Raw genomic sequence first — 14,186 nt, 5'->3', positions numbered from 1 at the left:
AACGCGCTCAGGGCGGTTCTATGTTAAAACGGCAGTGTCTGTCAACATTCGTGGACGGGGTCTGTGGCTAATGTGATGTCACACTGCCAGGGATCTGGAAACGGCTTGTTCTGAGACACTGCTTATGATTTATGGGGATTAAAAAAAAGGAGAGGTTGGATTTTTATCATTATAGGGTGGTTGTGTACACACATTGCCAACACACATTTATGTCCAAACACCATGCAAAAGTGAATTTTGCATAATAGGTCATGATTAAATCTGAAAAGTTATAAAGCTCAAAGTCTCCACAAAAAGACTTATTCTATCTAAAAGAGAAGGCAGATCCAGACCTAGCAAAAACACCTCAATCAAATTCTCCCTCACATACCTACATCACTATGTGGAAATATTTGCATAATATTTGTAAATATTTGCAATTGCATACGCAAATAAAGAAGGTGTGGAAGTAGTTTTGTCGCCGCCATGTTGTGGAAACGGTGTGTGTTTCTATGCGAAAGCAAAAGCACTTTATTTAGTCTTCTGAAACTGGACGCAATTAGGAATCAGTGGAACAGTGCAACCCCAATGTTCCTGTGTGTGCGCAATGCGTTTTACAGAGGACAGTTTCCTAAACCTGGGAGAATACCGGCTGTGCACAAAAACTATTTCTAAAAAATTGGGCAATTAAAACAGCACAAACAACCTTATTTATTTGAAGTTATTCTAAATGTCCCAAGAATGTTCTTAGAAAGTTTTCTCCCAAAAATCATTTTAAAAAACCTTCCACAAACAATGTATAAATAATGTTTTTGTGCTAACCTTTTGAGAACATTATTGAATACCAGATAACATTGAACAAACATTCTATTAACATTACTGGAATAACTTTTGTTCGTAACTTTGAGAGACCCTTGCCAGAAGTTATGAAAATGTTTCCTGTTAGCAGGGATATTGTTTCTAGCTTTACATAATAAGCTCATTATCATTAATTATTTTTACTGCATCAAAAATATCTTGAGAACACGAAAAAACAAGTACATTAGATGTGTCAGCACTTACTTGAGGTGTCGATCAGTGTCTCCAGCATGTGATGCTTCATTTTGACTCTGCAGTGAATCTTGCCACTGTGATGTACAGTGATGGTGTGTTTCAGGCTGAATCCATCTGTGTTTCTGTGTGTCTCTGTAGTTCCTGAACTCAAACTGACTCCTTCACTGTCCAGCCACTCAAGATCAGGTTCAGGGTTCCAACCTTCAGATTCACACTGTAGATGAAGCCCTCCTGAACGATCAAACCCATCTACAGTGATCACTGGAGGACTTCCTACAGCTACAGACCAACAAGAAGAACATTCTGTTGTTAATGTGGCATTTTAGAGTTTGTTTCTTGACAAGAGCATGTTAGTTTTCATTGGTTTCCTCACCTTCAACTTTGACATTAACAGTGGCATCATCATACCAGGATTCAGACTGAATAAAACACTTATAATGTCCTTCATCAGAGACTCTGAATTTTGAGAGTTTGAGTGATGCGTTTCCTCTCTGTAGTTCTTCATGATTCAGTTTTGTTCTCCCTCTGTAGGACTGAATCTGATCTGTGTTTTTGTCTTCATGATCCACATAGAGATGCACTAGTGACTCTATCAGATCTGGTCTAAACCACTCCACTCTCATGTCCACAACACTGATGTTGGGTTTGACTGAACAGGGCAGAATCACATCTTCACCAGCTACAGCAAGAACAGGATCTGCAGGTCCCACTACTTCATTCTGCTCTGTTACAAGAGAAAGAGAGAGAGAGAGCAGGTCTGAACTACACAATCTAAAGGTTTTTACCCTAATGTTGTTCCAGACAGACAAAACTGTACAAAAGTATAAAGTATTATTCACAATGATGAATAAATTACCTGATCTTGAATCTGTAATTCCACTAACAAACATGAGAGTCAAACAAATGAACTTCATCTCTGAGGAGACACAGACGCTAAAAAGAAAATATGAAGAAGAAAAATGGAAATGAGAAAACATTATAGAAAAGTATGTCAGCATATATGCTTTTTGCCTTAGAATAATACTTACATTTACGTTTCTGTCCAAAAGTGAGATACTGATTTACAACCACTTTCTGTTGAAAGAAAACTGATTAAACAGGGTCAATTAGGACAAAGCAGGATACAAATACACATGTGTATCTGCAGTACATACTGTTTTATAATCACTGATTGAGGTTTAAAAAAAAAATTATCTAGCTGGTGGGGGTTAAATACAGTGATAGAAATATTTTATGTCAACATGAAATGTACAGAAAATGCAGACTAAGGATGCTCAGGTCAAAGACCAGTCATATGATTAGCTTAGATCATTACAAACCAATCACCAGAACAGATCACAGTGAAGTAGATATTGCTTTTTACTCAACTGTAAGACTTAAATGTGCATGTATGTTTCTATTCAGAGAGACTCACTCTGTTGTTGTGACGAGTGACCTCCTGGCCGTGAATAAAACTTCATTTCTACAAAGAGCAACTTGGAAGTCATGTCAGGTATATGCTGCGCAGCTAAGAGATAGAAGATCCTACGCTCAAAAGACAACAAAAGTAACAGCTAAAGTGTGATTGAGGTAGTGATAGTAGCTTCTTGACGGGACGCCGTCACCATACTTCAGGGAAGTATTGGATTGTATTGTAAGTATTCAGGAATTCAGGGAATTACCTCAAGATATTATATTAACAACTAGGAGTTGTTTAAATTGTCAGTGGTGAAGTCAGATATGTATTGAGAATTTCCACAACAGTTTTGGCGAGCCTAGCCAGGAGGCCTGAGGATCTTCCCTTCATCGACAGGAAAAGGAAAGGTTTTTTTTCTTCTTTTATCATTGATTTAAATCACAAGAGGAGACCTATTCCTCACATTCCAAAACCTGCCAGAGGAGGGACAAATCCTTTCACAAACAAGCTGAAACAGGTGACCCATTCTTTCCTGGTTTCTGCAACATGCCATGTAAATTAATTGGCTAGAGATTTATTGTCCAAATTGTAATTGATCGTTTTCATTTCAAACGATGGTATGGAAGTGTTCAATTCCAGGGGTGCTTTTATGAAAATTACAACAAACTGTTATTATAATTGGGCTTTAACACCTTCCTTTAATCCATACTCTGCTTATCAACAAATGTTGCCAGATTTAGCAAAAAACACCTCCTCTACATTGTAACTCATGAATTGTAGGCCAAGATAGGAACAATGTATATGAGGAGGAATGCTTTAAGGGACCACCAACGAAAAATGTATCTTGCTTTTTATTGGTATCCCAGCAATACTCTGCATTCTCTATTATACTAACACCTGCTCAATCTGCTCTTTTTCTATCAGACACCAGTCCAGCCCACATCTCTGTGGGAAAGAAAGAAGGTTCGCGGGCAAACATGATAGTTTGGCTCACTCACTACCCAGTTAAAAACTGGGAACTGGACTTGGGATAGTAGTAGGAAACACAACATCAACCAAAAAGGGGTAAAAGCATATCCCGTGATGCAGGCAATCGAGGTTCACGGGCTGTGTAGCAAGGAGAACAAACCCAAATTTGATCCCAAAAGAATCACCAAGTGTGTTTTCTGGGGAACTTTCTAGAAATCTGGAAAGATTCTTTCCCCCGAGGGGAAGTACCCTAATTCAGAATATAGATGATTTGATGCTGTGTTCTCTCAACAAAGACACCTGTGAGATCGATATGCGCGCATTACTGGAGTTTTAGCAGAGAATGGGCACAAAGTGTCAAAATCAAAACTACAGTTAGTACAGCAGCTTGGTCACCTCATTTTAGCAAATGTTGTACGCTAGGATTTGAACGAATTGAAACAGTTCAGAAAATTCCGGAACCCGTCACAAAACAACAAATTATGTAATTTCTGGGAGTTATGGGATATTGTAGGCCATGGATCCAAGATAAAGCAGAAATGTCAAATCCTGTACTAACAGCAGCTCATGAGCAGAAAGTTCTAACTGACAAATCTGTATGAACAGAGGAACGACAGGTTGCATTTAAAAAAAACTGAAATTGGCTCTCTCAAATGCACCATGTCTGACTATTAAAAAAAAAATTAAACATTTTTTTGAGCTCTTCGTTTCCAAAAAATTGGGGTTCATGTCCATGGTTTTAACACAACCCCACGGTGATCGCCGTCAACCAATTGCGTATTACCTCTAACGATTAGACACTGTCGTACATGGAATACCACAGTGCCTTTGTTTGGTAGCCGCCGCTACTGAAGTTGTTTTAGCGTGCTTGGATATGGTGGCATTCCACCCTTTAACTGTGTTTATTCCACATGCAATACATGCCCTGCTGATGCAGTCACAAATGACTCATTTAATAATAATGTTCAGTTCTACCAGAAAGACTCGGGAAGCAAAGAAACGTTTGAATACAATTTATTCAGCAGTATGAATGTAAATATCAAATAAATGATAAAGTTCTTTGGCGTAGGCCCCATCCATAGTACAATCCGGAGGGTAGCAGACGTTTGCAGATCCTGCCTGAAGATGAAGGCAGGGGCGGAGCCTACCCCTGATGTATGGACAGGGACCGACCTGGTGGTGGTGGGGAGGATGGGGGTGAACGCCGGCGATGGCATCTGCGAACACGATAGTGGGTGGGAACAGAACTTATATACTCAGGTTAAGTGTAATGATTGGTTAGAATATGAGCAATGACGTGCATTAGAGTCTTCCGGGTAGAACTTCCGCTAAACGCTCCCATTTCCCACTAACGTTGATCAAAGTTCAAAATATGGCAACCAGAAGAGAAAACGTTGGTCGGAGGGGGGTGCAAAATGTGAAGATGGGGTATGGAAAGATGCAAAAACAAAAAAAGTCTTTCCTGCCAAAACAATTGTATCTAAATTTTGCAAAGTGGTCTCACGGGGCAGACCACACATCAAAATTGGCAGTTCTAACTGGAACTTCCTGGGAGGAACCAGGATTTACAGTTGTGGCAGAGAAATTCAGTCATAACTGTTATATCTGCACAGCGAATAACGTGGGAAGACGAAGTAAGCCACAAACTTACTCCGCCCAACCCATACCAGAACTTCCTTTTCAGCACATCACGATGGATTTCTTTGAGTTGACATTGTTGATATGTTTCCAAAGTGGGTTGAGTGTTTTCCAAGTAGAAAAGCTGATGCTACAACTGTAGCAAAAGCTCTAAATAAGAGAAGTTATCCTAAGGTGGGGAGTACCAGAAAGATTGTTCAGTGATATTGAGATCACAGAATTGGCAAACGAATTGAGAATAAATTTGACAAACTCCAAAATGGTGGCACACTGGAAAGGACAAATCAGACTATAAAAACCAAAATTGTGTAAAATTATGGCAGAAACATGTACTGTATGACGTGGGTTCAAGCCCTGAAAAGAGACCAGGACAGCCCTCAGCCCACATGAAATTCTTACAAGTCAGCCTATGCAAGTGGGAATCGAGCCTCCTCCCCAGGAGGGACTTGTGGCGATCAATGAACAATTGAGAAAGTATGATGTCTTTAACTAAAGCTATCAAATCTATCCACTCGCATGCGAAGCTGCTTTGCCAGTTCTAGGTGACGAACCCCAAAATTCCTACGAGCCAGAAGTCCAGGACAGTGGATCTGGGTCAGAGACTTCCGGAGGAAGGAATGGCACTGTCCGAGGTGACTGGGGCCATATGAGAAAATCCTGACAATCAACACTGCCATCAAGGTTGCCGAGGATGAGGATGAGGATGGTTACCTGGATTCACGAGTTGCACTGCAAACCTCAACAACCTGACGACGTGTGAACAGAGCTGAGGAAATACACCTGCCACAAAGATCTTAAAACATCTCTGAGAATAATAATGCTGAGACATCAGTGGGGCCAGCCAGACAAGCATGGAGTCTGGGATCAACTTAGGGCCAGCAAATGGTTCTGATTTCGTGCGATAACAATTCCAGCAATAATATTATCTCAATTTTTAGGATCAATTATAAAGTTTGTTTTATGCTTTTATTGCTTATTCTGCTTATCATAGCACTTGCGATTTTATGTACTGCTAAATGTATTCATGCATTAATGAAAAAGTTAATGCATGAAGTATTAGGAGAGCGGGAAGGACAGTATGTACAAATGGTTAAGTTGGAGGAAAATGTTTTTGATGGAGAACAGAGAGAGTTGAAGATGAAGTCAGAGGATTTTAGAAAGAAACTGTACGGGAAGATGAAGGTCAAACGCAGGTCATTTTATGAGATAATGCAACCGGATTTGAGAATGTGATCGTGTAAAAACGATCAGAGGGGGGAATGTGATAGAAATATTTTATGTCAACATGAAATGTACAGAAAATGCAGACTAAGAATGCAGTCATATGATTGGCTTAGATCATTAGAAACCAATCACCAGAACAGATAACAGTGAAGAAGATATTGATTTTTACTCAACTGTAAGACTTAAATGTGCATTTATGTTTCTATTCAGAGAGACTCACTCTGTTGTTGTAACGAGTGACCTCCTGGCCGTGAATAAAACTTAATTTCTACAAAGAGCAACTTGGAAGTCATGTCAGGTATATGCTGCGCAGCTAAGAGATAGAAGATCCTCAAAAGTAGAGATCGACCAATATGGGTTTTTCTACAGCCGATGCCAATGCCGATGTTTAGAGGTCAGGGTCAGCCAATGGCCGATATGTGCTGCCGATTTTTAGGGCCGTTATCTTGAAGTTTTCCCCTTCATTTGCATGCTAAAATGTCACACTAATAATAAGTGGATGCACAACATTTCTAAACTTAACATCATTTATTGAACACTGACTTGAACCATCTCTCGAATCTTAATTTTGTGCACTGCACTGTATTAAAATAAAATATTTATCCAAAGTTAACAAATCAATAAACTGACCAAGTATTAAATATATAAAGCAGGTAGGCTAATATAAACAAAATCTGTCAATCATTTACATAAAAGTTTTAGAGCATTTATCAAGCAGAATTGTTCAAGTTTGTTGGAACATAAATGTAAACTTAAATATACATTTAAATAAAATAAATACAACTTTGTAAATAAAAATCAATTAAAAACGTTGTCATGTTACACAGCCTTGTATGCAAGGACAGTGCTAACTCTTAGTGATTTCTTGACGGTCAACGTTAGACAGGTTTAATGAGGATAATAACTGTGCGACATATATAGTCATTGGTCGGAACACATCACTTTATTAGTCTGATGTCCATTTTTATTACACAGTTTATGGAAACACACGCAGATGCGCATATTCTTGAGCTGAATTTTCATTAATGCAAAGTTGGATGGAAACCCGGCTATTGTCTGCATCAAACCATGCTTCCGAACAAATGTCATACACTTCATGCGCAGTGGCGCGAATCAGCGCGGCACCCGCGTGAGCCGAAAGTTTCAACCAGGAAGGGGAGACAATGCATATCACACAAGAAGCAACGTGCAAACTTTGCGGAAGAGTTATGCCGGTAAAAGCTTAACCTCGGTCAGTATTCAAAGTGAAAGTAAAAGTGACGGAGCCTGATGTTTGTGTTTTATGCAATAAACAAGCAGGAGCTGAATCAATGTGCGTCTTTTATTGACATGGCATAGCGCCAACCGCGCGCGTGCCGGAATTCACGTCACAACAGGAAACTAACCATATATGGTATTTCACCATAACATCTCCCTTTCTTTAATAAACAACCCCAGCCCCGAATATGAACTCAAAGTTTACTAAACCAAATTTATGCTTTGTATTAGAAAACTAAACTGCATTCCTGGTGCGTTAATCTAAGACACTTAGCAAATCTCACAGGTCAAGTCTCTGTGGTGGCCGTGACTGACGGCCGCTGCGTGTAATGATAGGAGTTCCGAACTCTGTAGGCCCGTCAAACACTTGCTGCCTTCGTTCTTGAGCTTGCTCTGGCACACATTCTGTGATGTCCGATGTATCACCCTCTTTACTTGCTGTTACACCGTTGCTAGCCGCTGAGCACTGGCTGCTCTCCTTTCTCGCTGCCTCTTGATGATTAAACTGGGCAGAGCGCTCAGCTTTCCGCAAATCCACACGGTTGCGCCTATATAATGTGCCATCCACATCCACCACATAAGACCGCGGATTCACCTTTCCCAGACACTGGCCTCTCCGCCACTGGCCCGTGCGGTCTCCAGGCAGTGGTTTCATTCGGATGTGTTCGCCGACATTAAGCTCTGGGAGGTCTTTGGCTCTCGCGTCGTAATGGAATTTCGCCATGCGCCGTTTCCACCGCAGTTTCTCTGAAACTCCTTCGACCACCTTGGGGAAAAGCAAACTGTTTGCCATGGGAAGTCCCGTCCTAAGTCTGCGGGACATAAGTCGCTGCGCAGGACTGCTGTCCAATCCATCTGTGGGCGTGTTTCGCCAGTGTAGAATTGCCAGCCATGGATCTGTTCCGTCTAGTTTTGCCCTCTTACAGAGTGATTTCGCAATCTTCACCGCAGATTCAGCCTTTCCGTTCGATTTTGGGTGCTGGGGTGAAGATGTGACATGTATAAACCCCCACTGTGCCGCAAATTTTCTGAACTGTTCGCAAGCGAATTGCGGCCCGTTGTCAGTGATCACCTGATCTGGCTGTCCATAACGTGCAAACTGCACTTTACAGCGCGTAATGACTGTGTCCGCTGTCAGATCTGGCAACTGATCAATTTCCCAGTAATCTGAGTAGTGGTCCACTATAATAAGAAATTCTCTGCCACCGTACGCATACAGATCCATGCTAACAATTTGCCAGGGGCGCGCAGGGATTTCATGGGACATCATCGTTTCTTTTTGCTGATTGTGCGCATACTCATTACATGCGGGGCAGTTAGCCACATAATCCTTTATTTCACCTCTCATGTTAGGCCAGAACAGTGTTTCCCTTGCCTGTCTGTAACAGGCCTCTCCTCCTATATGGGTGGCATGAATGCGATTCAGCATTGCTGCTCTCAATGCCTTCGGTATAATGACGCACTGACCTCTGTATAGCACACCGCTCTAAATGTTCAGTTCATCTCTGAATGGCCAATACTCACGCACTGAGAGCGATACATCTTCTTTGCGCTCTGGCCAGCCCATCAGCACGATCGTTACCAGCTCCTGCAATGCGTCATCAGCTTTGGTCTCGGCTACAATTTGACGGAGACTGGTGTCAGTCACATTGAGGTGTAGGGCTTGGTCTATGAGTGAGAACACGGCCTCAGTGCTGTCCATGGTGCGCACAGTATGCTGTTGTGGTCCGGGCTCGTTGAACACCTGCTTGTCGAGCGCTGCTCTGCTCAGCGTATCACTTATGTACATCTCCGGACCAGGCTTATACACAACATTCAGGTTGTAGTTTTGCAGCTGCAACATCATGCTTTGGAGGCGTTTGGGGGCACTCAGCAGCGATTTCTTAAAAATTGTCACGAGGGGTTTATGGTCGGTTTCAGACGTGATTATCTCCCTGCCATACAGATAGTGATGGAACCTCTGACATGCGAACACGATACTCAGGCATTCCTTCTCTATTTGGGCATAGTTTTGTTCGGTTCGCGTGAGTGCCCGAGAGGCGAAGGCCACAGGTTGTCCCTGCTGCAGCAGACAGCAGCCCAAGCGTTCTTGCTGGCGTCGCTTTGTATTGTCACTGGCTTGTCAATGTCGTAATACTTTAAAACGGGCGTGTCCGTGATCATACGTTTTATTTCTTGAACGCCTCATCGTGCTTAGAGAGCCAATGCCACGCAACGTCTTTGTCCAAAAGCCTGCGAAGCGGCTCACATACCTCTGAAAGCCGCGGGAGGAACTTGGCCAGGTACGTCACAAATCCGATGAAATGCTGAACTGCTTTTACATCCTGTGGTGTCTGCATTGCCAAGACTGCTTTCGTTTTTTCCGGGTCAATACGTAACCCTTCTGCTGATAATATGTGTCCATGAAAGTGCACCGCTTTCAGTTTGAATTGCAACTTTTTTTCACTCAGTCAGAGTTTCACAGCTCTGCATCGCTCCATCAGGGCACGGAGATTTCTGTCGTGATCTGACTCGGCTTCTGCGTCTGAATCACCGCAGCCAACAACCAATATGTCATCTGCAATGGGCTCTATGCCGCGGAGTCCCATCAACAGCTCATGTTGCTTGCGCTGATAGATTTCTGGTGCCACCGAAACGCCAAAGGGCAGTTTACACCATCTCATCCGCCCCCATGGTGTCCAGAAAGTTGTCATTAGACTGCTTTCACTGTCCAGTTTGCAGTGTAGAAAGGCATCGCGAACGTCTACCAGTGTGAACAGACGTGCTTTGGGTAGTTTATACAGAACGTCTTCCAGTGTTGGCATGTGGTAGTGAGATCTTTGAAGTGCTTGATTCAGGTGCTTTGGGTCTATACATATTCTTACTTTGTCTGGCTTGGCTATGACTACCATATTGCTTATCCATGGTGTAGGTTCAGTGACGTTTGTGATGTGTCCATCTCTCATGTACTTGTCCAGCTGTTCTTTCACTTTGGCTTTCAAGGCCACTGGCACGTTCCGTGGCGCGCATTGCACGGGGACACGCTACTGTCAAGCACAAACCGGACCTCTCCTGGGACTGACTCGACTGGGTCGTTAAACACGTCCTTGAAGTTGTGAGTTAACTGTTGCTTTGTGAGTGGCGTGTCAGAGCATACAACTAATTTGTGAAGCTCCTCTGGAATGGTAAATTTCATCAGACCTAGCCGCTCACACGTGTCACCCGAGAGTAATGGCTCTTGATCGGCTTCGACCACTTCAAAAACTAGTTTATGCTTGGCGCCCTTTATGACGCATTCTGTGTGAAATTGCCCCAGAGAAATCATTGTGGCGCCAGAATACAATTTCAGTCTTGTTGTGCTCGGGTGCAGGGGGCTTTCTGGATCCAGCTTCTGTTTGATTGTACGACTCATAACATTACAAGTCGCTCCCATGTCTAGCTGACAGGCCTGCTTTCTTTTATTGAGCGTCAGGTTAACGAACCATCTTGGACCTGGGGATTTTACTGTGTCAATGCATTCCTCAGCAGCGAAAAGTCGACCTTCACCGTAGGGTCCTTGCTCATCCTGACTATCGTCAATCATAACATTCACTCTGCCGGACCTGTCGGCTCTGTGGCGGGCTTTACAAACTTTAGCGAAATGATTCGATACACCGCATGATCGACAAGTCTTTCCATATGCGGGGCAATGCTCTCTGCCTTTCTTGTGACCACCCCCACAATATTTGCACCCGACAGTTCTGAGCGCTTGCTCATTATTCACTCCACCATCCTGGCGTTTCAGCCTTTGCGTTTGTGCAATATTTACAGTGTCAGTGAATGTGTTGTCGATTGCTTTTACGCGTTGTTCAGTGGCTTCTGCCAGTCGGCATATTTCCACAGACTGTGACAAGGTCAGTTCACGTTCACGCAACAGGCGTCGCCTGGTGTTCTCATTGGCAATGCCCAGGACAAGTCTATCGCGAATCATTTCATCTTTGAGCTCCCTGTATTCGCAGGTCGATGCTCGCTCCCGCAACCTCGTGAGAAAGCTGTCTATAGGCTCGTCCACTTCCTGCTTGCAACACCCGAACATATACCTTTCGTAGATCACATTTTTCGCAGGCTTGAAGTAGTCTCCCAGTGCATCAAGTATGGCTTTCGGGTCCTTCGTTTGTTCTTCGCTCAACACAATGTTATGACTGTAAATGTGACGACATTCATTGCCCATTAATCGTCACAGTGCTGCTGCTCTCACCTCTTTGGGCTTCTCGATTAGCCCGGTAGCTAGTCTTCGAATTCCGCTCTGAAATGATCCCAGTTTTTTGATATGTCTACCGACATCCGCATGCCCTCAGGGGCAGGAATGCTGTTTGAGGCCATGTTCAGGAGCTAGTACTCACTTCTGACACCATGTTTGTGTTTTATGCAATAAACAAGCAGGAGCTGAATCAATGTGCGTCTTTTATTGACATGGCATAGCGCCAACCGCGCGCGTGCCGGAATTCACGTCACAACAGGAAACTAACCATATATGGTATTTCACCATAACACCTGACGCTGTATTAACGGAGCATTTTCTCTTAGAGACGAATTTCAACATATGCTGATAACGGTCTTAATTTATTCCATTATTTATCTTGTGACCCGTACATATAGTGAAACAAATGAGAAGAATAGTATTTCGTGTTAAACAGCTTGTTTTAAAATGTTTAAAACATTTTCAAAAAGGAGCTGATAACCTAATCTTTTATTATCCTCACAGCACGTCAGTTATGCGGTGATGCGCTGTGAAAAATAACACAGGGCTGCCCGCGGACGTGCCTGGCTTTAAATCGGCGCTACTAAACGGATATCGGCCGATTCCGATATATTAAAAAAACACAAATATCGGCCGATATATCGGCCGACCTCTACTCAAAAGACAACAAAAGTAACAGCTAAAGTGTGATTGAGGTAGTGATAGTAGCTTCTTGATGGGACGCCATCACCATACTTCAGGGAGGTATTGGATTGGATTGTAAGTATTCAGGAATTCAGGGAATTACGTCGAGAAACTGTAGTATTGTATTAACAACTAGGAGTTGTTTAAATTGTCAGTGGTGAAGACCCAGGTGAAAAAAAAGTACATCTCTATAATGTACCTAAGATTATCTTAAGAAGTACTAAAGAAGTTTTAGTATTTTAGTATATTAAGTACAAAATTAGTATGCGAAAATAGAGCACTTTAAGTAGTACATTATAGAAGTGTACTTTTTTTCACCTGGGGTCAGATATGTATTGAGAATATCCACGACAATACATTTGAAGGCCAAAAATTGGATAACAATAGCTTTAAAACCATATCAGTGGGCAGTAGATTATTTGTCAATAACTGCCCTTACAGAACAAGAATATATTTCCATATATTTATTATCAATATATTAAATAGTGTAAATATACATGTAAATAACTAAATAAATGTATGTAAATAAATCTTGAGATGATATATCTGAAGGATACAGATACTAAAAAGAAAAGAAAAAAACATTATAATACAACTCACACAGGATTGTGTTAACATGCATGTGTTTTTCCTCTGAATATTTCACATGCACTGATAGACGAAACAACATCAACAATCAACTGGTTAAATTAGTCCAAATCAGGACACAAATACGTGTATCTACACAGCATTATTTGGATTTATCCTTTTTTTTATATTGATGTATATGATTTAGTATCACTTAATTATAGGCCTACCTGACCGATTAAACGCATCTGATCTCAAGTCTCACTCATAGTCACAGTCGTTCAGGTGCTAAAACATGTTTTTCTGTTGGTTCATGACTTACCTTAAACTCAACATTGCGGTGTTCACAAAAGTGTCTGAATAAATTATCGATATTTTATAGATTATATGATATTAACAAAATGTTGATGAGAGAGTTCGTAAAGATCGAAGGGAGAACAATCCTGCCTCAGTTTCACTTTCACTTGTCCCTGATGACTCCGCCCCTCCATCACACAACAGCTAAACTACTCTCTGTTTGTAGACTCAGGGCCGTATATTATTGGTATAAATAATGGCTTTTGCGCAGCGGTGTGATTTTTTTAGAATCAATGTGAAGGACCCTAATCGATTTTTAAATTACTATTTACTGCCTACAAAACTCTACGCAGATCACACTTTAATAGAGTTTTTCATTCATCGATTCACTGAAGGCTGATTGCCGAAACGTTTGATTGTAATTTGCATTGATGTACGCAAAATTGCTGGCTCTCTTCCTCTTCAACAGTTGATACTGATGGCAGACAGCAGCTGCATCACAGCACACCTGTCAGACTGTGGAGCTCCAGCTGTTCTGGGGTCAGTGTGTCTCATCGCTCCTACAGCACACAACAGGCCGAGAGCGCAGAGGAGGAGACGCTCCACAGCATCATCACCGACACCGAGAACGTTCAAGGTGAAATCAAGCAGAAAATCAAAAATGATTTCTGAAGGATGTGACACTGAAGACTGCAGTAATAATGCTGAAAATTCAGCTTTGATCACAGGAATAAATTACATTTTAAAATGTGTCAAAATAGAAAAAGTTTTTTTTTTAATAGTATAATATTTCACAATATTAGCCTACTGTTTTTTTTTTTTTTTATCAAATATATGCAGACTTGGTAAGCAGAGGAGACTTCTTTTAAAAAAAAAATCTTATCGACCCGCAAACCTTTGAAT

The 14,186-nt window shown here is 41.8% G+C and overlaps 1 protein-coding gene across 3 annotated transcripts in view; it reads right to left on the bottom strand.

The window, feature by feature from the left end:
- The window catches only part of LOC137017256 (butyrophilin subfamily 1 member A1-like), a 32,724-nt gene extending 19,274 nt beyond the window's left edge, over window positions 1–13,450 (bottom strand). The window contains exons 1-5 of one of the 3 annotated variants that reach the window (XM_067381306.1): window positions 13,309–13,450; window positions 2,061–2,120; window positions 1,889–1,965; window positions 1,406–1,756; window positions 1,042–1,311 (exon numbers count right to left, since the gene is read on the bottom strand). In XM_067381306.1, coding sequence (XP_067237407.1) covers window positions 1,042–1,311; window positions 1,406–1,756; window positions 1,889–1,946 — 679 coding nt within the window. In that variant the 5' untranslated portion in view covers window positions 1,947–1,965; window positions 2,061–2,120; window positions 13,309–13,450. The remainder of the gene's footprint in view (window positions 1–1,041; window positions 1,312–1,405; window positions 1,757–1,888; window positions 1,966–2,060; window positions 2,121–13,308) is intronic. The other 2 variants (XM_067381305.1, XM_067381307.1) reach the window with 2 other exon arrangements.
- Between the last annotated feature and the right edge of the window lie 736 nt (window positions 13,451–14,186).

The sequence above is a fragment of the Chanodichthys erythropterus genome, chromosome 3 (assembly GCF_024489055.1).
Source record: "Chanodichthys erythropterus isolate Z2021 chromosome 3, ASM2448905v1, whole genome shotgun sequence".
NCBI lineage: Eukaryota > Metazoa > Chordata > Actinopteri > Cypriniformes > Xenocyprididae > Chanodichthys > Chanodichthys erythropterus.
Note: the sequence above shows the minus strand (reverse complement) of the source record. Positions and strands in the feature narration are given on the sequence as shown.